The sequence below is a fragment of the Epinephelus fuscoguttatus genome, linkage group LG23 (assembly GCF_011397635.1).
Source record: "Epinephelus fuscoguttatus linkage group LG23, E.fuscoguttatus.final_Chr_v1".
In the NCBI taxonomy this organism is placed as follows: Eukaryota; Metazoa; Chordata; class Actinopteri; order Perciformes; family Serranidae; genus Epinephelus; species Epinephelus fuscoguttatus.
Window position 1 is genome coordinate 26,265,858 of NC_064774.1, and position 27,160 is coordinate 26,293,017.

General features: G+C 42.6%; 2 protein-coding genes across 6 annotated transcripts in view; both read right to left on the reverse strand.

Moving 5' to 3' along the window:
• kdm6ba (lysine (K)-specific demethylase 6B, a) overlaps window positions 1-1,210 on the reverse strand; it is a 122,729-nt gene extending 121,519 nt beyond the window's left edge. For both annotated transcript variants that reach the window (XM_049567515.1, XM_049567512.1), the window contains exon 1: window positions 612-1,210. The gene's annotated coding sequence lies outside the window, so the exon portion shown is untranslated. The remainder of the gene's footprint in view (window positions 1-611) is intronic.
• Window positions 1,211-3,027: 1,817 nt separating this feature from the next.
• The window catches only part of dnah2 (dynein, axonemal, heavy chain 2), a 63,148-nt gene continuing 39,015 nt past the window's right edge, over window positions 3,028-27,160 (reverse strand). The window contains exons 58-89 of one of the 4 annotated variants that reach the window (XM_049568483.1): window positions 27,019-27,158; window positions 24,107-24,239; window positions 23,885-24,024; window positions 23,512-23,722; window positions 23,168-23,284; window positions 22,279-22,420; window positions 21,721-21,890; window positions 21,318-21,434; window positions 20,358-20,522; window positions 20,133-20,255; window positions 19,851-19,999; window positions 19,605-19,671; window positions 18,775-18,925; window positions 18,424-18,572; window positions 18,150-18,283; window positions 17,453-17,597; window positions 16,995-17,194; window positions 16,535-16,661; window positions 16,105-16,291; window positions 15,681-15,829; window positions 15,259-15,442; window positions 14,832-15,022; window positions 14,456-14,647; window positions 13,985-14,169; window positions 13,060-13,294; window positions 10,662-10,813; window positions 9,990-10,104; window positions 6,786-6,962; window positions 5,271-5,345; window positions 4,093-4,243; window positions 3,683-3,847; window positions 3,028-3,407 (exon numbers count right to left, since the gene is read on the reverse strand). In XM_049568483.1, the coding sequence (XP_049424440.1) occupies window positions 3,693-3,847; window positions 4,093-4,243; window positions 5,271-5,345; window positions 6,786-6,962; window positions 9,990-10,104; window positions 10,662-10,813; window positions 13,060-13,294; window positions 13,985-14,169; window positions 14,456-14,647; window positions 14,832-15,022; window positions 15,259-15,442; window positions 15,681-15,829; window positions 16,105-16,291; window positions 16,535-16,661; window positions 16,995-17,194; window positions 17,453-17,597; window positions 18,150-18,283; window positions 18,424-18,572; window positions 18,775-18,925; window positions 19,605-19,671; window positions 19,851-19,999; window positions 20,133-20,255; window positions 20,358-20,522; window positions 21,318-21,434; window positions 21,721-21,890; window positions 22,279-22,420; window positions 23,168-23,284; window positions 23,512-23,722; window positions 23,885-24,024; window positions 24,107-24,239; window positions 27,019-27,158 (4,728 nt within the window). In that variant the 3' untranslated portion in view covers window positions 3,028-3,407; window positions 3,683-3,692. Of the gene's footprint in view, window positions 3,408-3,641; window positions 3,848-4,092; window positions 4,244-5,270; window positions 5,346-6,785; window positions 6,963-9,989; window positions 10,105-10,661; window positions 10,814-13,059; window positions 13,295-13,984; window positions 14,170-14,455; window positions 14,648-14,831; window positions 15,023-15,258; window positions 15,443-15,680; window positions 15,830-16,104; window positions 16,292-16,534; window positions 16,662-16,994; window positions 17,195-17,360; window positions 17,598-18,149; window positions 18,284-18,423; window positions 18,573-18,774; window positions 18,926-19,604; window positions 19,672-19,850; window positions 20,000-20,132; window positions 20,256-20,357; window positions 20,523-21,317; window positions 21,435-21,720; window positions 21,891-22,278; window positions 22,421-23,167; window positions 23,285-23,511; window positions 23,723-23,884; window positions 24,025-24,106; window positions 24,240-27,018; window positions 27,159-27,160 lie in introns of those variants that run through there. The other 3 variants (XM_049568482.1, XR_007448605.1, XM_049568484.1) reach the window with 3 other exon arrangements.

Consider the following 27,160-nt stretch of genomic DNA (forward strand, 5'->3'; position numbering starts at 1 on the left):
AGCCACGCGTTATATATCACACCCACGGACACGATCCGTCGCCTTTTCGTGCATTTAGAAATGTGTAACCGAGATCAACACAAAGCGATTGCGACATCACCAACTCCAGACCTACATTCCCGTAAACTATCCCTTCCTTACCGTAAAAACGTGACATCACCAGCATCGGTTTCGATATGAATGTGGGGAAAACAGATAAAGGAGCTGTCAGAGACACAGCAATATGAAACTGCTGCAGTATTAAAACTTATCCGTGTAAAGTTAGAGCAGTGTGCCCATTGTATTATTATGAATTACATAACTACCATCAAATCATCCCCTTAAAAATCACCACATTGATAAAGCCTCCTGTTTTCCTAAAGATGTGTTCCTCTGCAAAATCTTCTTTACTGGACTTGAAATTGTCTCCTACACTGATACACATTTTCTTATGGTGCCTTGTATTTTTGCTGTAATGTTAATCGCGTCCCTTAGTACAGGATGAGGATACTGTAGTTCAGGTTGTTTTCAATGGAGTCTCATTGCTTCCCCAGTAACAATTAGGTAACACAGCCTGTACAGCCTCACATGTCAGTATGTATGCCTGATAGAGTCATACGCGTTATGCTTACCTTCTATGTGCAATCCAAAATCTTCTGGGGAGGTAACTGTGCTGACTCTCGCTGTTAAAACAGTGGAATAGTGGAAAATCTGCAAAGCAGTCCATCTCCTTTCCCAGCCACGGATGACGCAGCCCCCTAAAAGCCCTCTCCCAAAAAAACATGAAACCCCATTCAACATCCATAACGCGTTTAGGTGCAAACGTCGACACGGGGAGCACTGTACACGCAGATAGATCACAGTCCAGGCTGAGAAAATGTTGATGCGTTCGCCCATGGGCAAGGCATGACGGATAGACTCATCACTGATCTTGCATCTCTGCACAGTCATATCGCCTTTCTAAAATGATTGCACGGCTCGTTTCCTCCTCTGAAGACCATCTGGTAAAAATCGCCAGCTCCTGTAACCTCCGAGGCAGCGGGGGTTGCAATGGGCACGGATTCCCTAATTATCCAAAAACACAACTGATATCCATTTCCTAGAGAGGACTGGTCCACCGCGATCAGAGCAGGCAGTCCTTAAAGAAATTGCGCAGTTTTTATTCCATTGAAACGGAGACTCTTTCCCTTCTGTCCCCGTTGAAAGGCTCTTTCCCTTCCTCCTCCTCCCTCCTCTCCTTTTCTCTCTCCTTCTCTCTCTTCCCTCATGCAGGTTTATTTTCGGTGGAAGAGTCTTGGACATTAACTGCCCCGCCTCCATAGTCACTGGCAAACACACTGTACAACTTGCCCAAATTCCATTATTAACTACTATTCAGTGGAGAACAACTGGACCCCAGGTTTTCCCCCTTGTTACTATTTGGTTCAAGAGTCAAACTCACAGTTGGAGGTGCTTACTAAAGGGGGCCAAGAGCCACTTGAGGAATCAAAAGTTGTAGTTTTGGAGATGTCTGGTAATCTTGTCAGGTTCCCGTCATTTCCCAAGAAACTGAAAACTAGGGCAAGAGCATGTTGGGAAATCAAATTAAAGCACAAGGCAAAGCCATCAAGCCAGTAGCTCCCACACAGAGGTTCAACTGGCTCCCCAGGGTGCTTGTCAAGAGGTCCCAAACAAACTGCAGATTGATTTAATTTCACTGGTAATACATTCAATAGCAGACACTGTAATCTGATTAGACATTTGCCCATGTTCATCCTCTGATGTGACAGATGGCATTTTCAAACCGGGGTGTTCAGCTTTGTAAGGAACAGTCCTCTTAGTTCCTTATTACATAAAAAAAAGTTTGGATTTTCTCATCGCAGATATTCAATAAATGTCAACACTTACTCAAAACGTAGGAATTTAAGAAGCTGCTGTTTTACTATTTCTGAGTGGATAAGCAGATGGGAGAAGCTGGCTTCCAATGCCCTCAAGATATGAATATTTCTGTGGACTGGAAGCATGTGAAAACCCTGACTTTAAAATAAGACATACAGTGTTTGAACACAGATATGCCAGCTCGTACAAAATGATAAATGCAAGAATGTACTTTTGTAATGTTTTAAAGCACAAAAGCCACAAAACTTTGGATACTGTATTCCTGTCCTGGAACACTCAAATTCAATTCACGTTAGAAAGGAAGAATGATCACCAGTGCGTGACAAATACATCTAAAATCTTTCCACACCTAATTTACATTCAAGTTCATTTCAGCTGCTTCATTAATCCATATTGAAGAAAACCCCTCCCAAGTCTGATATTTTTGTTACAAGCAGGCCTGAGAATAAGCCAATTTGAATTTGAATTCAACATGTTGCTATGAGTGCCCCCTCCATCTCCAACCCAACCAGAGACCACCAGTGTACACACACACATAGACACACACACACACACACAGACTTGGGTCTGATAAAGAGGCTCTTAAACCCTGAGGAAGTTCGTGTTCGGTCTTTCAGGGGGACAATCCTTACGTCTGAATACAACCTTGAACTCAGGCCCCCCTCTCTCTGGTTCCCCTCTCTCATTACTGGACCATTCTTCCTCCCGGCTCACTTTCTCCAGGGTCCTTCTCTTGTTTTTCCTCACCCTCCCTTTCAGGAGTTTGGGCTGAGTCCTTTCCAGTGGCGAAGTCCGGGCCTTCTCTCACACAACGCTGAGCGACTCCAAACGTCTTGTGTGTGAAGCTTCATTAGAATTCATTTGTTTGAATAGGTTCATTTCTCCTTCGGTCGCTCCCTCCCTCTGTCCTCTTTTTCAGCTTGGGGGAAATGCATATTAGCATAAAAATATCCTTTACCTCACCTTGATTCACTGCATTGTTTGCGTGTGTGTGTCTTGTTACTGTGTGAAAGTTTCTGTGTATCTGAGTGTGCCAAACCAAGGACGAATCTAATTTCCACAAAATGAAAATATTATTCTTTGGTTTAAGGATGTAAAACTACACATTACAGACTTTTATACAGATAAAAAAAAAATGGAACTGATTCGTATTTCCAGGACTGTCTCGTCAACATGTTTGCAAAGCCAGAAAGTAATATATTACGGGCTTTACAAAAACACTGGGAAATTAGTGTATTCCAAAACTGAAGCACTCATTTCCAATGATGTCATTTAGCACACATTTTTATAGCCCAGGACTGTCTTCACGCAATGCGTAACGGTTCATCAGATTACCAAGGAATTCAATGAGCACAGCAGACACTTAACATGACCAGACAGTCACTTGATCCAGATGTTGCAAGGAAGCCAGTTTCCAGTAAAACACAACACTTCGCAGTAGGAGACTATTCCCTGTGTAAGTGTGTGTAGGTGTCCTTGTGTACGTGTCTGTTGCTGAGCAGGGTAAAAAGGGGTCAGCATGGAAAGACTGATGCAGGTCTGTGAAGAGGCTTATGGTCGAGAAAGGAGACAAAAAAGGAAGAGAAAGAGACCTTACCACAATTGTGTCAGACTGACTTCAAAGTTTCACAGAATGACTCAGTCTATTTCTTGTTAAAGCCCAGGTGCAAGAGCCTGCTCAACATAATGCAACACATTTGAGAAGTAACAGTGTTTAAATGTAAAAATTCATTTTAAAAATTTTGTAAAAAGCACATAACACACTCACACACTGACTCGGATACTGTCCTGATGATATTTATTATTTGCTTTAGCAGTCATTTACTTTCAGGCCTTTAGGTGTCCAGGCTCATGAGAAGAGCGGTCCCTCTCTTGATCCAGTGGTCTGGGGTCACTGCTCCGGATTTGAGTTCCACACCGACCACAAAAGATGGCCGGCCTGCGCCACCTGAACGTACCGGGAAGTAGTAACACGGACACAAGTACGTACCTACACACACGCGCACACACACACACACACACACACACACACACACACACACACACACACACACACACACACACAGAGCTGAGATGGCAAAACCACAGTGCCTGACAACATGAACTATATACAAACAGATGGCGAAAACAAGAAACCAATGCTGAATCATTCTAAATAACATAAAACAGAGGAGGAAAGACAGTTGGTGGTACGAAATACGGAAATCCCTGACAAAAAAGTCCCAGACAACTCACCCTTGGCTGCCTTCTTGCGGTTTTCCACAGGTTTGAAGTGGATGGTGGGGATGGGACAGACCATCTGCATGGGTTCAGCTTCCACCAGACAGGAGTTCTTCTTGTCCCAACCAGCCCCCTCCAGGTACAAACCTCGGACATATACTCCTTCCTGTAGGGGGGAGAGGCAGTGAGGAGAGGTAATGAGCAAGGAAACAAGGGAGAAAAGCGAGGGAGCAATCAGGGAAGGGGTAAGTTGAGAGATAAAAACACTTGTTTGGAGGTGACATTTTGCATACGGCTTTGAAAAAAATGTTTATGACAAATAGCCATGCCAATTAGTTAATGAAACTGAGACAGACACAAAGTGGGAGGGGTGAGTTAAGGGAAAGGGGAGGGCTGCAGGGAAAAATAAGGAGGGAGGAGAGATGGAGGAGGCACAGAGAAAGATGGAAGAGATAGGTTAGAAGGAAGGCAAGGGGAGAGGAAAAATAAGAGTGGCACAGAAAGGAGAGAAGAATGGGAAGCAGTAGGTCATTAGGGAGAGAGTAAGTGAAGAGAAGCTGCCAAGGGGAAAGACGGTGGGGAGAAGAGGGGTTGGAGGAGGGAGGAGAGACAAGACATAAGGAGAACAAGGGAGGGGAGGAGGAGAGCAGCAGAGAGGAAGGAAGAGAGGGCAGAAGGAAGTAGAGTCGGAGAGCTAAAAAGAAGCAAGAGGGAAGCAGCGCAAAAGACAGGAAGAGCTGGAAGTGTGCATTAGTTTTGGAGTAGCATAGGGAGGCAAAGTGGAGGAAAAGGAGAGAGAAGTGAGGGGAGGCACAGAGGAGCTGATGCTGAGAGGAGAGAGAAATAAGATGGAGTGAGTGAGTTACAATGACAGACATCCTAAAGTGGGCGCAACAAGACAAATTTAAACACTTTCCACCAGTATCAAAATTTGAATTGTAAAACTGCTTCAGAAAAAAAAATTAAAATGCAAGAGCAGATTTGTAGAATGGGAAGAGAGAGACGCAAAGTGACGTGGTGCTTTGAATTAAAATAGGTTTTTCGGGAAAAAACACAGAGAATGTTTGAGTAGAAATGAAAAATGTGATGGAAAGTGCTGATGACAGCTGAAAGCTAATGGCTCAGAAAGAGTGGTCTGATGGTAAGTTTATGGAAATCTGTATGGAAATAGAAACGTGTGTATAGGGAGTCACCTTGGGCGGGTAAAGGAGGTTGCTGTCATCGACAGTGGACACTATAAACTCCCAAGACAGTGTGTCCACTGATATCTGCAAGAACAGGTAAACACAATGTTAAAATTTGGTATGAACAACTGTTACTGGTCCAAATGTCAACAAGAACATTTTCATTTATTACAGTGGAGCCATATATATATATATATATTTAAATAAACAGTGTAAGTGACAGGTATGGACGCACATCTGGTAGACAACTTGCTCAATTGTCTTAAAGGTCCAGTGTGTAGGATTTGGTGGTATCTAGTGGTGAGGTTGCAAAACTGAAACTTCACCCTTGTGCCAAGTGTGCAGTAGAACTACAGTGGCAGACGTGAAAGCAGGAACGGCCTTATCTAGAGCTGCTGTTTGATTTGTCCGTTCTGAGCTACTGTAGAACAACATGGTGGACTCTGTGGAAGAGGACCCACCACTTTACCTTGCCATCAGACAGTTCTGTCCAACAGGGTACTGTTGGAAAGCTGTTATATCCATCTATGCTCTCTTAAAAGCCACCAGACACTGCTGACAAAAACAGTAATTTTACCTCGCCAAACATGGGAGTTGCTGGTGTACCCCTGCTTGTATCAGTTTGTTTGTGTTATTGTGAGACTTTGATGAATCCAAAGTAACCCTTTCAGACACCAAAGTCAAACAATAACTCAAACAACTAACTAACTGAGGCAAAAGAAGACCAGCGACTCCTGTGTTCAATGAGGTTACATTACTGTTTTGTCAACGAAGTCTGGTGGTTTTAAGGAGAGAATAGGTAATGACTTTAATTCACTGTTGGAGAATGCTGTCTGGCGGCAAGGTAAAGCGGTAAAAATATTCTAAATATAGCTTACACTTAAACTGGTATGTGTTTTGCTGCTGCCCCTGTCCACAGCAGAACATTGCTTAACTGTCATGGTGGTTCTCCTCCCTTCTTCGCCAAACTGGGGGCACACTGAATGCCATCTACTGTAAGTAATACACTGACTATTGATAAGTACATCATACAACCCCACTTCAAAAAATTTAAACTTTCTCTTCAGTGTACAACCTTAAGTGCAGTGGTTGTTGGCTGAGAGCTGCTAAGAGGCCAAGATTAATGTATGGACTCAACAGTGCGAGAGAAAAGTGTTCAGCAAATTGAGTTTGCCAAACCAGCAAAGGGGGGTTGACTGCAGAGTATATCTGAAAACCAGTGTGTTTCCCAGGGTTTTTTTCTGTGAGTATTATGTGTGCTGTGAAAATAAATGGTACGCAATTGATTTCAAGCTGTGAAAACGGAATTGTAGCTGTTGTCATCCAAACATCTTGTTTGGATTTTGTTCATTTTTCACAGTCTTCAGTTGTAGAATCACAGTTAACTGGGTTTGGTTTATGAAACCCTTTCAAAATATATGGCCATCAATCAGAAGACAATACAAGCAGTATTTCCTAACATGGTATGTTACAACTAGATAACTGTCTTTCTGCCTGTGCGGATGTGATTGTGTGAACTCTTACACAGCGCTGTCGAGCACAGGACTGCAGCACAGCCGTGAGGAAACCGTTGGGAAAGGTGAAGCCAGAGAGCCAAAACAAGTTGGGGGGCTGGGCCAACTCTGCCCAGCATGCAAACTGATTGACTCTCTGGCAAAGATCCCTGGTCCACGCTGCCAGGGGCTTCAGCGAGGGGTACGCCTGGTGGACAGAGAGAGTGACGCAGAGAGAGAGTGAGAGAAAGACAGTGAGAGAGTCATGGCAAATCTACAGTCATTTCATGCTTCCAGCTGTTGGCAGCCAGTCATAATGCAGGAGTGGTGTGGGAGAATTGTGTGAAAATTCTCAAGTGAGGTGTGAACATAGTGATGTTTAAATTTGAATATAACAAGTTTTACCTCCTTTGGTTGATTTGATTTCGACATGATTTGTAGAGAACCACCATGATAAAAGATTCTGGGGGACAACCAATGGTACCAATGATATCTAATGTATTATGTAGTAAAATATAAGTATCAGAACAAATTGATTTTTTTGTAATCCCTAGGGCTGACATGAAGCCTCTTTGCACTGGCATCTGTCCCTCTTATCAATAACTTTCTTCAGTCCTTTACTGCCTGGCTGTCTAAATGTTTGACTGTGTGTGAGCTGGTCCAAAGCATGTCACGAGTCTTCTAGGCTGAAGGCTAAAGTGAGTGGACCTTTGCCGCTGCGCCTCAGGTCCCTGGAATGCATGCTTGTGCAGATCTGGCAGGCTGAGTGTCCTGTTCTGAATTACTTTTCACATTTTGTTGGAAGGTTGTCATCACGTCCTTTGTTTCATGTAAATCTGTTTATCTGTACATTTGTTGTACTTTGCAGTTGTTGGTTTCCATAATGCGCCTGATGCTCACATGCAAACACAAGCTACGGTAGATGGATGCACAACCTGGGCGGAGGGTCTGGAGTGCGACCAACATATTGGACTGACCTTTACTACATACAATTGATTTCCTTTCATGTATTCTGTTTGACTAATATGCAAAACACACTAACTCTTCATGGCCTGTTCACACAAAGATTCACACACACATACATATATACTTATTGTAATAGGGGGATGAAAGAATTTTTACATATTTGCCACCCAGGAGGGAGTGACCATGGCATCAGTGACATGTCATTACCACTATACATTCACATTGTGGTTATGCACATCTCCTCCAAATTTTAGACATGCACATATGCTTTACAGCCCCTAAACACAAACACACACATACATACAGCAAAGCCCTGTGAAGAAACCAGATACAAAATGGCCGGAGACAGAGAGGCAGGCAGGCCAAAATTAAAGCCATGAGTCTGTGAGCTCAGAACTAATGACAGGCTGCCATGCCAAGGAGGGGCGGAGAAGAGAGGGATGAAGGGATGAATAAGGGCAGAGAGTCTATGAGGGGGCTGTTGTTGCTGCGTAGACCAGATGAGGCATGAAGAGATTGAGAGAAAGAGGAGAGCAGAATGGAGGGAACACAATATGGAAGAAAAAAAGAATGAGATATAGAGGGAAAGAAAGTAGACAGTGAGTGAACTAAAGTATGCAAAAAGAGAAATTGATGAAGTGATCAGTAGAGTAGAAGCAACAGCCCTATTGCTGTCCAATGTGGCTATAAAAGGATACAGACACACACACACACACACACACACACACACACACACACACACACACACACCAATGCACATACAGTGCATCCAGCAGTAATAAGCCCTTGGCTGGAGCACAATGAGCTCAGGGTCTTTTTAGGAAAGTGGAGCAGGCCTTGGAAGGTTTACTTTGCTTATTACACTATGATCGGTCGACAGACGGTGGCTTTGTTCAGCCAGCGAGGGCCAAGGTATGCTCTACCTGATGAACAGCCACTCACAAATACACACATGCGCAAAGACACACACACACAAACATACACATCTGCATTCATGCTTTCAAGCGCAGCCCATAATGAGGACAGAATCAGACACTTGAAGAAAAACACAAACTGACCTGAATGACCCCTGCTCAGTGGACACACACACATTCCACTGAGTCATACACTACACTACACACACACACACACACACACACACACACACACTCAAAGATATACACACATTTGTAGCTAGAATCTTTTCTAGCCCCTTGACCCAGGCTGACAGCGCCCTGTGTTCTCTCCCCACTATAAAGAGAGGTCCAATGATAATGAAGCCAGAATGGAGTGTTCGGACAGAATTACAGCTGGAATGCTGCCAGAGCCCCATCAATGTGTGTGTGTGTGTGTGTGTGTGTGTGTGTGTGCAGTTGGACAGAGGAGAACAATAAGTGTGTGTCTGTGCAGCCAGGCAGAGTGATGGATAAATACACCTTTAATAACAGACCAGTGAATCAGTACAGAGACAGGCCTGCAGCTGTTTGACTGGCTGAAGGGTGCAGAATAGATTAGTGTTGATCAGATCACAATCACAAAGATCAATACACAAAGAGTCCCGAATGAAAATCTGAATGCTCTCTGTTAAATGGCAGCACACCATAGAAATATGCTGTGTTTGCTGTGGAGAGAAAGGCTTAGCTGCAGATGAAGTCAGAATAAGTCATGGAAAAATAAACATAGCTGTCTGTCTGTATTGAAACATTATCTATGACCCTCACAAAGAAATGCTGGGTCCATACTTGATTATACAGTACAGTACAGCCAAACCAATAAAGGCTGCATTTGTTTCACTGTTTACCTTGGATGTTTTCATGCTTTGCTACCTTTTTAGAAAGCGTTATTTTCTTAATTTTAATCCTCACTCAGCATACTGTAGTCCTTTGTGTCTTGTGTTATTCAAGTCCACTCAATTCTCCAAAGAGCAGCTGTCTTAATATTATTGATCCTAGCTGCACTTTTGCATTGTAGTCTGTCAGCCCACTTTATGAAGTAAGATAAAAGGAAGGTAGCAGGTGCAGTCTCCCCCCTCACTTCAGGGGGTCTCACCTCTCATACAGCATGTGCAGCACACATGCACTATGCCTATGTGCATTATCCATACATTATAAGAGAGAATTTGAGAATTGTGCCTCAAGCGGTAAAGGAAAGATAACCAGAGCATGCAAAGAATAAAGTCAGGCAGTAAAGCATCTTTGTTTTAATCTATTTTCTGTAGCCTGAAGAGAACTTGTTTTGGAGGAGGACTTAGGAAGATTGTGTGGGTGCTCTGTGTGTGTTTGTATGGTACCTTCTCCCACAGCGGTGGTACACGGGCATCATACATATAATGGAAAGTCTCTTCCAAGCTGGATGACATCACCACTGAGCCTTTGATCCCTTTCTCCAGCTCTGCCAGGGATGACCTGACATACAAATATACACAGTTACAGCAACACGTCTGTCATTTTTACACCCTTTAGTTGTAGGTGTTTAGCAGTCATCGCTTCCTAATCTGGGTCTACTGCAAATACAGTGCACTCAGACATAGGTGAACAAATAAACAGGCTAGGTGATTGGGCAATTGTTGCCAATTTGCATCTTTGATGCTAGTGTCTCTTTGTGTGGCAGGTTTCCCTTGTAAATTACTAGTTTTGATTATTTCAGTGCATTGCATTGCATTGCCCTTGTGATTGGATTAACCGCGGCAATTTGACTGTCCCATTAGGGCAACAAACAATGTTGGTAAATCATCTCAAAAGGGTGAGACCTCATGAATTCCTCAACCTAATGTTCAATAAACCTGCAAATCATTTGTCTGGTAAACAGGCTAATGCCTTCCCAAGTCACTATAATTTAGTCTCACTTTAGGTCGCCCCAACATAGTACTGACACATAACCTACTGCTTCAATAGTAACAATATAAAAATACTTGCGTTCGTGAGCCCAAACTTGACTAAGCACAAAAACATAGAGTACATACATGATGGTATCCAGCAGGGAGTTGTATCTCTGGCTCTCTTGCAGCAGGACCACATTCAGAGGTGATGGGTTCTCCTGGAGGAGGAACCTGATGCCCTCATAGTCAATCACTGTTGGGATCTTCCCACGCACGTCTGCCAACAGCTCTAATACCTAGAAGCATGTCGCAAACATTGTACAAAAGCAGGTAAGACAGGTTAACTTACAAAGGCACTGCACACAAGAATCTGCAGTGAAAAAACTGCAGTGTCAGACCATGGACCTGCAAAAAACTGGAGGACTTATGATAGTTCAGGCTAAGGCTTTTGATAATTCTTTCCAAAACACACACATACTACATACTCCTACAACAGTCACACTCCAACGACCACAAGAACTATGAAAAAGGAGCTGGATGATGAGATTAGATCACTGAAAGTTGGTGTCAGCTGGATTTTTATTGTATTTGCACTGTTCCATGCAAAGAACCTACTGTATTTGTTATACAACACCCAGTGTCTGTTAATGGAAAACACAGATTTGGCAGATGGTTTCAGAGGTCCTAAGGGATCATTTTTAAAAACAAACAGTACTTTCTGGTTCAACTTCAGTCGCTATAAATTCTGAGATAGATCTCAGCGTCAATGCAAAACAGGTGATTAATAATATGTTAAAATGGCACCTAAGTGGGATCAGCATGTAGGAATTCTACTGGAAAAGATCTAGGGCTGTCACGATTAGTCGACTAATCGATGACTAATCGACTATTAAAATAATCGGTGACTATTTTAGTAGTCGACTAATTGGTTTGAGTCATTTTTCATAGAAAAGTACTATAAAAGTACCCCAAAATACTCTTACTGCAGCTTCTTACATTCAGATATTGGCAGCTTTACACACTCTCCCATGACAGTGAACTAAAACCCTTTGGTGTGAGTACGAAACAAGACATTAGATGACATAATTTTGGGGTTTGGGTGAGACAGACCGACATTTTTCAACATTTTAACACATTTTTTCGATAAAATGATTAGTCGACTAATCGAAGAAATAATCAACAGATTAGTCGACAATGAAAATAATCGTTAGTTGCAGCCCTAAAAAGATCTGAGTTTTATGGTGTGTTGATAGCTTTTGACCTTTTTCTTTTACTAACAGAAATAAGTCAGGATGAAATGTAATAATGACAAAAGGACTTATTTCTAAAGCATCTAAAGGAACCCTGTGAGCCCCGTGCTAAAACTAAACAGCGCAGTGTTCTCCATAAAGAAGCACAGATTCCTAGATCTGTATCTCATTACACTGATGGCCGTGTGCCAGTGTTGTATAACCATATGGATGTCTCAGCATTGCTGGGAAAAATCTGTCAAATATGGACATTGGCTTCATGAGGAGAGCCTTTTCAAGTTCTAGCTATTGATTGTTCAGTATTGACTGGTCTGCTTCAAAAACAACTGGGCTAAAAATGGCACTACGGTCATGCCGAATATATCTCAATCACAGATGCTTCGTGGCACGTTATATGCCGTGGCTGAAAAGAAAGGTCAGCATGTGATCAAGCTGCTGTGCGAGTAAATGTTTGACCCACACAACTACCATCCAAACAAGGAGGAGGAAAACCACACCACTTGGCACTGGCCTGGGATGTGAGAAATACACCTGCGGTTAAGAACAAGATGCTCAGTGGTTTTGCCACTAGCTTTTCCCTGACCTCAGTGATGACAGATTGCAGTCTGTGTATATCTGAAAGACAAGCTTGGCTGACAGGGTACATGCTTAAACATGAAACAACATTTGGCTAATGTCAAGTTGCAGCTGAGTGTAATTATGCTGCAGAAATATACAGTATGATCCAGAATAGCGGGGGGTGATATGATGGCACACACCATCAACCTTTGGAGATCTTTTCATAGCATCTATATAAATGTAGCTATTGCTTCAGTATCATGATATCAACCCCATTGTTTTTTTAATTTTCCATGTTCAGGTTATATGCACATCTTAGACAGTTAAATACTTGTAAAACTGGTGCTGATAATCTCATAATCATGTGGATTTGTATGCAGTAGATTTAGTTATATTCTCTCCATGCAGTGTTGATTGTCTACAATTACTGAGCATATGCTCTCAATAGGTACTGACTGTGACCTCGATTTAAATGCTGCGAAGAGCAATGATGCTATTAGATTTAAAGAGAATTTCCTATGTTGTAACTATGTGGAAATGCTCAACTTAATCTTTATAATCCACATACTCTACAACAGAGATGATACTTAACTGTAGACCCAGTATACTGCTCAACTATGGTGTAGACATAAAAACTGTTGATCTCATTTTATGGCAGTCTTTTAAATTTAGTGTATTTCCATTCAACAAGTAATCCTTGCCCTTCCCTCCTCCCACTTTGCCTCCCCCGTTACCTTATCTTCTCTACTGGGCCCAGACCCTGCAGCAGTGGGACTGGTGACCCGGGGCTGCAGGGAGAGCAGGGTGTCAAACAGCGTCCTGGTCTCAGCGATCTGGCTGGCAATGTCGGCATTAGAGTGCTGGCCAAACACCTCGGGGTGCTCTGTTGAGGGCAGCATTCTGATATATTCCTTGTATGAGGACTGGGGACCGTCACGGGGGATGTAGTAGGAGTTCAAGGAGGACAACCTGTCAGATAAAGGACGATGACAGAATACAAAGTCAGTGATATATAATGTAGTGTACAAAAATACAACAAAAGTGCGGTAATACAATACAAAATTATCATCTGCATGCTCTGGACTTACTTTATCTGCATATGTAAATCTAACAATGTCAATAGTTAACAGTACACATGAGCATGTTTTATTTCTGGTCATACTGCACAGTCTCTTGTCTGTATACCTGATAATATCCTCAGCTAATGCTATGCTGTAACCTGTGATACTGTCAACAAAGATATTGCGCCTTTATTTGTTTCATTACCATCACGTGTGTTCACAGCACAAAAGGACTGAGGCTGAGGACCAAGGGTTTGATAAAGTGCAACAGTGTGTCTGCATTTCTTAAATTGTAATAATCTGATTGTGCACTTGGTGGTGCTGGCACTCTGCAACCTGCAAGGAGCTTCTGCTGGCAGAGGAAGTGGCCTCTGCTACTTTCATGTAACTACAATTTGCTTTTACCGGGGAAAAATGGAGTACATGCATTTTAAGTCTAAAACACATCTAAATGTCTAGGCATGTGTCTATCTATAATACACACTTTTGTTTATTGAAAGTTAATACATTTGGCAGTTTGCAATTGAATCTACACTGCTTACACTGGTGCTGGTACACAAGATGTGGCAGAATAAATGCATGTGTTACAGTGTCTTACTTGAAGAAGGGCTGGTTTACAGCAGCATCACAGAAGTAGTCACTGATGTATGTGGTTAGAAGACGTCTGTCCCAGTCATCTGTTACATGACCTCCGTAGTTGACCCCAGCAATGAGATACTTCAGTGCATCCCAGGGAATCTCCTCATACTCATTAAGGTACAGGCTCAGCAGACTCTCACTCACCTATTGGGAGGGGGGCAGCAAGTGGATGGCCTTAACAGAGTGACTTTACAATGCAAGACACAGACTAATAAGTAAAGCAACTAAAATTCTCTGCCACAAAAAGTAGTAACAGTAAACATGGACTGGAGAGGAAGAAATGTGACATGCAAACACAATAAATGCAACTCAATTTCATACATTTGAACTGATTGTCATTGTTCATTAGTCTGTCTGGCCCTCAGTCTGACAGGGTATAAAATGGCTTTCAACTGTCACTGTTTCCTTTAGTATCGGAAGAGGCTCTGACCTCAAAATCAGAATCGTTGAATCCATAGATAATGTTCCAGCCCAGCTGTAGAAACTTCTTCCTTTCCAGCAGGATGCTGTGAAAAAAGCAGAGGGAGAAGAGCATCTTCCTGTAGAATACAGGTTTTGAGCAGCGGTTGAACTGAGCCTCCGTCACCAGCTGGTACAGACGTGTCATGTTGGCTTTCACACCCTGAAAACAACAGAGGGCTGTGTTAACATTATGTGGGATGTAATGTAGATCTTACTGTAAATATGTGTAGGCAAATAAAACTCAACATACAAAGAACTTCTGCATAGATTTGTTGACATATTGCAAATATTTGGCTGTACTGTGGATATCTCAAGTCTGGAAATGCACATGTGAGGACATGCACCTTTGGTGGTTCAGTGGTCATCTTGATGCCAGCCTGCAGGATGGTAATGGGAAATTCGGGGTGTGGCGAAGAGCTGAGCCAGAGTCTGAAGTCTGAGTGGGGCTTCTGCACCTGTAGCTGCTCCACCAGCTTGTCCAGCTCAGGCATCCAGGAGAGAGAGAGGTGACAGTTGGCAAGGAACACCCAGTGACCTGGGCACAGGAAAAGAGGGCTTGAGATAAACTGATATAACCTGATCAGATTTTTATGTCATGTCTGGTTGTTTTGTGTGTTTGGGTAATACTGTGATGACCATAACAGAAAGAAAATGCATAATCCAAGTAGTTGATACACTTTGTTGAGCACGAGTCACATTTGAAACTAAATGAAACTGTTGTGGAAGAAAAATAACACTTTTAAAAGAAACACAAAGTAATTGGTGTCGTACCTTTCTTGATGCCCTCCTCTATCAAGTTTTTAGCGATGGGGGCCTGTCCCTGGCCCAGAGAGAGAGCATGGAAGTGCTTGCTCATACCAGATGCCTCAGCCAATTGTAGTAATGCTCCAGTGGGGTCCACCCCAGGAGACAGAACAAAGATCAGAGGCGTACTGCTGGTAGATTGCTCTACAACCTGGGGATAGGACAAAGTAGAGTTGGTAAAAAAAAGGACAAAGAAAGCAACAATAAATGAGCCAAGAAGGTGTAGCTCAACTGACACCAAACAGAAAGTTTTCAAGTATGCTACAATCAAATACAATTATGCAAATGAGATGACTAAAACATTTGTGTCATTCAAATTCAAAGCTTCACATCTAATTCTCAAGATGGAAGAAGCAATGGGGATTAAATAAATAACAGCAGACACTCACAGCCTTCATATCAAGAACAGGTGGCTCCACAAAGCGAGAGCCGAGGTTGTTAATGATGAAGGAGATGACGCACAAGGAGACGCGGTCCTGACGCAGGGAGCGCACTATCAGCATCTTCTGGAGCTCATTACAGTTGTTCTCCCAGTCACCTAGAAGAAAAGAAAAACAAATGAAAGATAAAACAGGAATTCAGAGCCAAAGGAGGGCAGTTTGGAAATAAGAATGGAATATGTATGATTATCATTATGTGCATACTTCATGAGCCCTGAGTGGGGACATTTTCATACTGAAACGTGTCAATGTATAGCAACATTAACAAGCTGCCTTTCTCACAGGGTTCAACTTCATTGTTCCTAGTAAAAGTATTTTTTTCTCATTAATTAAGTATCAAGAAAAAAGAAAAACCTCCACAACACATACAGACCTGGTAGTGTGGCTTGCTCTGGCTCAGCACTGGTGAACCATAGGTTCCAGTCTCGAGGGTACTGTTCAAAAGAGGCCATGATGCCATGGAAGTTGGGCAGCTTGTCCAGCTCTGTGATGTTGTCCCAGCTGGAGTCTGCCAGCCAGCTGGTGCAAGGGTTGTCCATCTGATCCTCCCTATCAAGTACCTAGAAAAAAAAGAAACATATCCTTATGGCTATGAGAATCTTGGGAAAACATACTGAGAATGACAGTGTTGTCTTTGAGGGGAAGTAAAACATGTCCATGGCTCAACATTTAAATACACAATGGACTGTCTTCTGGGGCATCATGTGTGTTATAGGCCTCTGAAAATAAAAAGTTTGTCTTGTTGGATATCTTTAATCAAATTCAATGAAAATAAAGTGTTTGTATCTGTTCTGTTTTCTTACGATCCCTCCGCGGAGGAAGAAGTTGTACTCATCCATGTTGAGTTTGCCAGCCACCTCCAGGATTTTGGCACACATCTGGAAGCTGAAGAGCAGCTTGTGGACCTCAAACAGACCACGACACGTGTACCTGCAGAGGATGACGCAGTGGGTTAACTTAAGTCAGCTTACGGACATTGTGTATATTTGTAATTAATCATATCAGACACTTATAATTGCAATAAGTGAACTGATAACTTATGACACAAACATCTTTATCAGCATGGGAGTATGTGAATGGATGAATATAAAGTGCTTTGTTTGTTTGTCAGCACAGTTAAACAGCTTATTTGTACATTGTAAAAACCCCATGGTCTTTTTTTGTCCATACAAACCATCTTCTGACTAGAATTCAATAAACCCACAAATAATTGCATGCTAAATAATTTATGAAAAGGGCCTCTCTCGATGCATCATTGCTTACTTGTACACTGCATATGTGTGGTAGTCATTGAGGTTGGTAATCCTTTCCTCCAGCTTGTGGCTGTGCTTGCTTTTTTCAATACTAAAGTTAAACAGGTTAATGTAGGCATCCAGTGAGAACTGGTACATCGGGTCGATGCGGCCCATGTCATTTAAGATGAAGAAAAGAATGGAGGCTCGCTGGGCACATGGGCGATAGGCCTGTTAGGAAAGAGAACTTGAAGTTATGTACACATACAGTACTATATGCACAAAATGACATGCAAACAAACCATTTTTATTATCAGTTACAATATGACATAAATATGTGCTCCATATCTAATAACAAATGACAACTTTCCAGAACCCATGTTAATCTTTGTCTTACCAATGGTCCAACACCATAAAGGTTTTCAATTTATCCTACAGCCCAAAACCCCCTCTGCCCCAGTCCTTTCATCACTGGCACCAGCACCTGACCTCTCTAGCGGAGTCGATCTTGATCTCGGTCTGTTCACTGCTCTCCAGCTGCTCTGATACCTCAGTGGCTGTCACTTTGGATGTCTGCAGGACGTTCACCAGCTGCACATCATCCAGCAGTGAACCGGTAGCCTCATTTAGCAACCTGGTAGATGCACACATTCAACATGTTTTATCTATTTTCTATTGAATTTTTTTTTAATAATTTTGGAAGCGTGTACTCAAACATTTTGTCAGAAGTGTTTGACTGTTTTTCCATGGTGACATTAACATTTGGAATAAAAAGAAAACCTCGAGACCCAATCATGTTTCGTCTTCATGTGACGGAATCAGGTCACTTTGCTATCAAGTTGCTAAATGAGATTTAATGGTGGGTGTTGAGTGTTAATCAGCTGCTCCTGGAAGGCGCTTGTTGCTAAGGTACTAATAAATGACTAACAATAGTTCATAAGGTAGAGCTAGCTATCTGGTTGCTAATTTCTAAAACTAGTAGCAACAGCAGAAGTAAGGTTATTTAGATACGATAAGTAAAGGAATTTACTACTCTTTTGGGCCGTTAATAAATCTTGATTTAAATACTTTAAATCACTGACTCTGAGGGAGGTTGGTCTTACTGCCATCTCTACTGCTACTCAAAATTTGCTTAACATTAACAGGGTGTAAACAAATTAATTTATTATTACTGTTACAAGCCCACCTGAGGATCTCATCCTCCAGCTCCTGCAGGCTTTTCTTGCCAGAGGCAATGCTGATCACCAAAGAGTCCTTCTGTTCCTCTAGCTCCGGACGCTCCTTACGCACCACAATTCCCAGTAGTTGGGCCTCCAGACCCTGCACATACACACAAACACAATCCCACATACACAGACAGAATTTAAGCTTATACTCTTAAAATGTACCAGAGTGAACCATAGCCAACACACACACACACACACACACACACACACACACACACACACACAAACACACACCTGCTCTTTGACAGCAAAGTTGACTATGGTGGTCTTTGTAGAAATCTCTGGTGTGTAGTGGGGGTTAGACAGTTTGGTGGTGATGTAGAAACGAAACTCTGGGCTGTACTCCACCTCTTTATCACCTAGCTTCAGCATCAGCCTGCCACCTGGAGAGAGCACACACAAATGTACACCCATACTCACAAGGATTCAGGTATGCCCTTCTATTTAGCATAAGACTTAGTTCAAAAACTTTAACAGCTGGTATTTTCGTTTGTAAATTTATAGATGTGTGTGTGTGTGTGTGTGTGTGTGTGTGTGTGTGTGTGTGTGTGTGTGTGCGTGTGTGTGTGTGTGTGTTTGTCTGACCTATACGAGTCAGGGATTTGTTAAGAACTGGATTGAGAGAGGGGTCCAACTCCTCCTGGACATTCTGCAGCAGAACAGGATTCCCAAACTGGATGGCATTCTCCAGCACCCGCAGGTAATCTGGCATTTGAAAGTCTATTACTTTCAGGCCCTGCACATGTGGACACACATACACACAGGGGGGGCAGAAAGAGAAATTAATTATGTATAACCTTTATTTAATCAGGTAGTCTCATTCAGATGAAAGTGTCTTTTGCAAGTGAGGCCTGAGTACAGGCGGAGCAACAGAACAGAGATAAGACACACAACAAAACAGCCTGTCACACACCAGCACATACCAACAGCATCAGAAATGGTCACACAAATCCCTAAAAATGCTTAAATTTCAAAATTTAATTCATCCAATGGAACAAGATTTTTAGTGTCATTTCAGGTTAATACCATTTATAATGTGCAATGTGCAAAGTGCTGGAAGGCAGTCTTCCCAGTTTCAGTATTTACTCATGGGGTATTAAGTTAGTCAGTTCAGAAATTGGGTCTGACGAACTGCAGTTTTTAAATTTGAACGTGATTCTGTGTGTTACATAAACACAGTTAGAATATCTGAAATGTGATCTACTGCGCACATAAGCAATCTAGCTGTAAACACACTTAACGGTTGTAAAATTTGACTGCATTTCCTGTCCTCTCTGGATAATCTTAAGCAAAATAATGTTTCCTATGTAGACACTCAAATATCCATGCTTGTTCCAGAGATGTCAGTCTCCAACAGTAAAGACACAACAACATGGAATACGAATCTGAATAAGATCAGCTGAGTCAAGACTTACTCTTTTCATCTCCATATTCTTGATCCACTTCAGAGATTGGCCTTGAGGGTCCACCATCAGTGGCCATCTTGAAAGAATTAAAAGTCAACTTGTATTTTACGTATGAAATGCATGTTATGTACAGTGAAGACAACCAAATCCAAGAAAAACAAATCCCAAAGCATTTTAATTTAGTATACTTAATAGACTACAGCTAATCTTAGCTAATAAAGCCTTACATAACGAACTGTGTCGAGATGTACTGACCGGTTACCGCGGGTGACGATAACTCCATTCTCAGTAGAGAATGCGTCAGAGGGCAGGCCCTGAATGTTCCAGTCCCTCACTGCTGTAGGCTTGGACATAAAAGCCGCAAAACTGAACCCTGGTGTGCATGGGATCGCTAAGTCCAGTACCTGAAGAAAGGACAAACAGTGGGCGAGAGGGAAAGAAAGAAAGGAAGGAGAAAGAAAGAGTGGGGTTTTGTTTCACTGCACATTAGGATATATGTTTTTATGAGGTGTGTGTCTGAGTGTTTCTGTGCCTCACCTCCTTCATCCAGATAGCAAGCAACTCATCTCTATAGTTGGAGAGGAAGGGTCCCATGTAGGACAGGAAAGAAGCTGCTAACAAACAGTCTCCAACCAGGTATCCCATGTTTTCCTCAAGACCCTGTAGCACACACACAAACCCTGATTACAAAGCAACACTTGTGTGATTTTTTTATTTATTTATTTTTCAAATGTTTGTTGTGTGTGCACGTGTATGGCCTACAGCAACTCTCTCCTCCCAGCGAACCCTCTCTCCAGCGAGTCCGGTCACCAGTTTGTCAGCTCGGTCCAGTTTCATCTCCATCTCAGCTGACTTCTTCTTCAACTTCTCCTTCATTGCCAGCTTCTCACCGTGCTGCTGTTTCAGCTGCTCTAGCTTCTCCCCCACCTGCCCGCACATAAAAATTTTATTAGGTCCACCAACAGACACGTTTGAAAGCATGTAAAAAATACTCTGCTATGATTAATATTTTGTTTAATAATATTTCCCCACATAGCAAATTTAAAAAACCTTTGAAAAGGGGCAGGAATTGAGAAATTCTGGATCAGGCCTCCACCATGCCCACTACCACTGTTTGTGGTAGGTTTAGGTTTTGCTCTCTGCCTTCTGTGGTGCTGGCAGAGAACTACTTGGGCTGAACCAGCTGACTGGTGAAAGAGCAGTGTGCATCAAGATGGCTTATGTTAGTGTGAGAGGAATTATTGGAGAGATATAGCCATACATGTTTCAGCCTCACTCAGACCCAGACTCAGATAAGGAATCTGTTGTACACCAAATTCTGCAACTAACAAATTTATCAAAGTGGTAGGTGCAGTTTTTTACTTGTTTATGTTGATTGTTAGCTTGTAGCCTAACTGGAAGTGGCTGACACAGTGTTAAGGACTGTGAAACATGCAGTAATATCTGCTATGATGGGGTTTTGATTGACAGTGGAAGAGAGCTCTGGGGTCCAGTGTACATCCAAAAACTGCACAATCTACCATGTTTGCTGTCAATACCTTTACTATGCTAGTGCTAACGCTTCTCTCTGTACTGACAAATCCACTCTGCACTGGAGGTTTCAGGCAGGTGTTGTGTTAAAGTCTGTCCCCCTGTTGATGTATAATACTACTGGTGCACTTATATATAAACTTGACTTGAGGTAGTGTCTAAATGTCTATTAGGATGCACTGAGCTCCATACCTCTCGCAGTTTGCTCTGGGCTGCGGCCAGAGCAGCCTGTTTTTCTGCTAACTGGGCTGTGGCAGCATTCAGTTGAGCTCGCTTTGGTTCCACCACCCTGTAGATACGTCCATACATCTGGAGGAACAGTGCACACATCCATGGGTTTAGTTTTGCTTCCTATCTTCTTGGTCATAGTATATTCATTTAACACATACGTCTCATTGTTTTGTGATTGATGTGCTTATTTTGGCAGCTGCTTTCATCTGCTGCAATGCAGTAATGAACAGAGTGCATACAGCTCAATCAATTACATATTATTTATTACAAACTATTATGTGCACTTGTGGGTTGATGGTGACTATTCATATCTGTAAGCATGTAAAAGTGTGTGCGTGTGTGTGTGATTGTGTGCTGCTATTACCTCCATGGCCCTGACCCACATACAGAGGGACTTTGCAGCCAGTGATACTTTGCCGATGATCTCTGGCTGGAAGTCTGCCTTTCTGCAGTACTGGCCGATCCTCTTCAACACACGGTCCGATATATTGTCCTTGTCAAAGTTAACTAATGTTTTAATGAAGTTGGACTCACCTGCCAGAAAAATGTCAACGTCAAATACATCAGAAAATCATAACAATCAAAAAATGTTATATACGTTAAATGTGGCTCTCAGTAATTCTTAATTCATTTCCTTATTTCCCTACTTTCTCCTGCTGAAATCCTCTTTGTAAAATGAAAACAGAGGAGAGTCGTGAATATTACAAATGACATTACTGAGGGGAAATCTAATATAGTATTTTCAATTCCCCTCTCTCCAGTTACATCTTTCCTTTCTTTAGTGAAACTGTTCACAATCTGTACTTGTCTGGTTTCACTCTATTCATTTTTTGGAGCACTTCAGTTTGCCCAATTACTTTGTTTCTGTGCCAAATCCTCCCCTTCATCCATCCCTAAACTCTGCACTGTTGTTGTCTCTCACCCAGCTGTCTCTTGGCCTCTGCCCAGGTAGGCTCTTTGCCCAAAAGGGTCATGACAGCATGCATCACTGTCTCCACCAGTGCTGGGGGACGGCCGTATGACTTGATCTCTGTCATGTCCTTCTTATTCAGAGACTCCAGAGCCTACGAGAAAGGAAAAGAAAATAACGTGGATGCAAGAACGCACAGTTTTTGCCGAGTCATGTTTAATTAAAAATCAGACAGACAGAGAGTACACACTCAAGTGAGAAGGTGCAGTAAAGACAGAATGACCAACACACAGAGGGACTACAGACCTGCCAATCTGTATGCAATTTGCATAGCAGGTACGCATTTTGACATCAACGTAAGCTGGAACAATTTGTTACTCTACACTATGCAAAAAGCTGGTTCCCCCTCTAAGATCAACTGTGCACAGTAGACTACTCAAGTCACAGCAAGAGGCAGCAGCAATTAGTGTCTGATTAAATACCCCTGCCTTCACCCAAATATCCAATTGACATATGCGTAATGTCATCTTCTGAGATTGCAATCAGATAGCAACACAACAGCGATTTTATCCCTCTCGTGCCTCCTCGCTCCAGCTGGCTGGTTCCTTCTTAAACAATCTGTTATTGGTATCAATTTTTTTCATATCAGTGTATGCCTAACTCCCTAAACCTAGCCTTTCAGCTAATTCAGGTGCATTTACAGTTGTTAAAATGTGATTAATGCAAACTGCCTCCTTTCTTAAAGCATATATATGCAAAGTATGTACAATCTATCACTGTGGGAAGAGCAGTGATCTGCATTTAATTTTAAGTTGCTGAAGTGGTACTCAAAAAAACAATGTCCAGGGTTGGCAGGTCTGGGACTGGCAGGATTAAAACATTCAAGAGGAGAGAACTCTACCTTCATGGCCTCTTCCAGTGCAGGCAGGGCCTCATCCAGATCTCTCTGTGCATTCTCAGCCATGGCTTTACACTCCAACTCCTCTGCTGCGATTTTCTCACTTTCAGAGCTCACCACCTCAACACAAACACACACCAATGTGTTACTGACTATTATATGTATTTTTGCTATTTGCCAACTACCACACACCCTTCTAAACATAAACCACTAATGTAACCTATTTCTAAATCATTACAATGACTAGGTAAGCCTGGTATGTTTGAACCACATAAATGCCTTATCAAATTATCACTTTAATCAATGTAGTGGTTGTGTGTGCATGTAAACATGTTTGTGGTGCTGACCTTCTGCTGCTTGTCAGCCTCTCTCGTCTGCTGTACGATGACAGACAGGTACTCGTCGCACTGTTTCTGGAACTCGGCCACCTGCTTCTTGGCCTCCTCGAGCTCTATAGACATGGCCTCCACCTTCTCCCGTGTGTCACTTATCTTGAAGAGGCCATTACGCAATTTGCTCACCTGCTCCCCCAATTCACTGCGTTTCTCTGCCAACAGCCTGGATGGACACACACACACACACACACACACACACACACACACACACACACACACAAAATCAGACCTATGTGGTCTTCAAGACACACACAAAGCATTTGCAGATAATGTGAAAGCGAAGAAAAGAGAAGCAAGAATCAGTGAAAGAGAAAGTTGTGCTTACTTCTTGAATCCAGACACCAGCTCCAGGTAGTTGGTCGGTGTCACATAATTGTGTCTCCTCAGCTCCAACTTCATCCTCTGGGAGACCTGTGTAACTGACTGATGTGTGGTCACAAAGGTACTGGCAACCTTTGTCTGGATCTATAACATCATGCAGCAGCATATGTAAACATGTTGATCTGACACAAAAATATCTTTATGTCTGTGTCTGTGCATGCCTCACCCCCTCTAAGGAGCCCAGCTCCAGTCCATCCAGGTACCTCTCAGCTACCTCCAGCAGTGCATCTTTGGGCCACTCACAGAACCAGTCAATAGTGGTGCAGTTGACAAGCGCTGGGTACTGGAGAATGCGGTTCCTGTTGGCAAACAGACATTCATGAATTTTATACAGGTATGTTGATATAATGCTCCCCATTATAGCCCTGGGAACTAGTGCAGATACATTTGGCAGTTGAGTTGGAAAAGTCATTTGAAGACAATCATGAAACCATCATGCACCCTGAATATGCTTCAAAGTAATTTGAACTAATGCTGATTTCCTGCAGAAGGCTGTATTTTAGGACCGGCACATTAAAACAGATGTATAAATACATGGACAGGTTTTAGGCAGTAGCTCTTAACAGACTTATTTTGAAAGAACCTCCTACAGTAAGGTATAGCAGAGTGTGCTGAAGACCTACAGTGTGAGTCAGTAAGTTACCAGGTTAATTAGTGTAGCAGAACTCTCTGAGCTCTGGCAGTGTGATATGGATCCTTCTAGCAGCTTGTGGTCAGAGGGCCAGAACGCCTCGTCACACAGAGAATGGTGATTAGCTCTGGGTAATGTTGCCTGCCAGCCCAATTAGCAGCATTATGTGTGACCAGTACCCTGTGCCGCTAATTGCAACCAGGCCATCAATGCTTGAGGGGGAAGAGGTGTTTTTGTGAGAACAAATGTGTGTGTGACAAGGGACAGAGGGAATGAAATACAGAAAATGTGTGTACATCCAGGTGAATACAACTTCTATGTGTGTGTATGTGTCTGTGCACAGACAGCTAGCCCTCTCTTCCACATCAGCCACACTGTTTGTAAATAGAGCAAGCCTCAGGTCCTTGCTACACAATCAGCCAAGTTACAAGACCTCATTTTCACTAGAGTAAGCAACAATCAGCCATTAACACGCTGTCTGATGGTGAGGCACGACTCACTGTCCCCAGTGTAACTTTGAGGAGCTGCTGAGGGGTACTGCAGGGAATAATAACCCTGTAGATGACCACCAGTGCTAAATTTTAGACTTTTTAAGACCTTTTTAATGCCACCTTGAATGGAATTTAAGACAGAAAAAAACTATAAATATAAGCAATGGTTAGGGGATCCCGCTGTACTATAATCAGTGCTTAATTTGTAAAATTAGAAGTAGGGGAACACTTTTGGCCTCTGAGAGAGCAGTGTTCCCCCACTCCCAAAAGTGGGGGAACACCAGAGCCGCTTCACTGTGCAGCTCCGAATGGAATGGTTGTGACATCTAGTGTTGTCACGGTACCAAAATTGGGACCCACGGTACGATACCAGTGAAAGTATCATGGTTCTGAGTAGTATCACAATACCACAGCAAAAATGAGGCAGATGTGCCTTTTGTCATTTATAAAAAGATAAATCACTTTTCTATAATACATCAGTGATACTTCAATGGAATAAATTACTTATTGACTTATTCATACTTCAAAAGCAGCACCAATAAGTGATTAACATAGGGGGGGATCAAAATAAAATAAATAAATAAAATCAACCAGCCACCCTCCTTCCCTGACAAGTAAAGAACAGTCCCTCCATAAGTAAAGAACAGTCCCTAAAGTGCCGTGAGGTTTGTGGACCGTTACCTGCCACAGAGAGAAATGTGAATGGCTCGTTTCTCCTCTGACACACCACATTCCTGTGTGCCGCCACGGCTCGGCTGTCCAGGTACTACTGGGCAGTCATGACGCCAACAAAAGAGGAAATTAGGCTATTGGACATGGAGTCGGACTTCTCTATCGCTGGTAAGCCGTTATTTTGCGCCGCGGAGCCGCCGTAGGCTATTTGACCGCCATATTCCTGTCTGTGACCCCCATTCAACCCACAACCAGCAGGATTCACCTTTCATTTCTGCTGCTGGTTGAAATCTGGACTCGCACAGCGTGCTGAATGATTTATTTTGCTGGCACAAAACTATTTTTAGTCGCAAATGCGAGTAAAATGCTCACACATAGAGCTCTGTGGAAAACAAATCACTGCCGACAAGTAATAAGACATAAATAATAACTTTCACTGCTCAGAGATACTCACATGTCTGGAAAACAAACCACTACAGCAGCATATTGAGTGCCAGGTGGCCAGCGTGCGCCGTTAAGCCCTTTTCACACAGCGTGCGCAAAGCGCAGACCTCCACCAACGAACCCATTCATTGTGTATGTGCTACCGCCAGCGCGCGCCGTTATTGGACGGTGCATGGACACTCACAGAAAAGTGCCGCAAGAAAAAAAAAAGAAAAAGAAAGAAAGTCAGATTAAATATTCCTGCCACAACAATTTTAAGACCTTTGAGTAATGAAATTAAGACCAATTTAAGACATTTCTAATGAATTTAAGACATTTTTAGGTCTTAATTTTAGACACATGAATTTAAGACTTTTTAAGACTTTTCAAGGATCCGCGGATACCCTGTTTCATTTATGGGCACAAGTGTGTCAGCTTGCACGGATCAAAAGTGCAGCAACAGCATTATCTGGGTAAAATTCTTCCTTCGTTCAGTTAATACAAGATAATTGCAAAACAGACAACTGGACCCTATTTGGACACTACTGTGAATGCCAGTATTTAATTGTGTGTAAAATAAAACGACAATAAATGAAATGTTGTGTCATGGAATCCCTTGTTGTTCAGGCAACAATGCACGCACAGCTGCTGGAGAGATGCTGCTGCAGAGCTGGTGCTTTTCAGCTTATAATGACTACACTGTGATTCGTATTGTGTTTATTTCCATAAACATGTGTGTAGACAACAAGAGCCAACTGGATTCTCAAAGAGAGAAAAAAAATGAAGAGGGAGGAACATATTGTGGATGAGGATATATATTATAGGACACAATGTGCTGCAAGAAACAATGTCAGAATCTACCTGAAGGGCTCTCCCACTGGGCTCAAACAGAGCACTATGTGCAGGTTGTTCCTGACTCGCTCTATCAGGTAGCTGAACAAGGAGGCAGGAGTCGCCACCACGTTGTCTTTCTTGGCAGACTCTGACAAAGCATTGCACACCT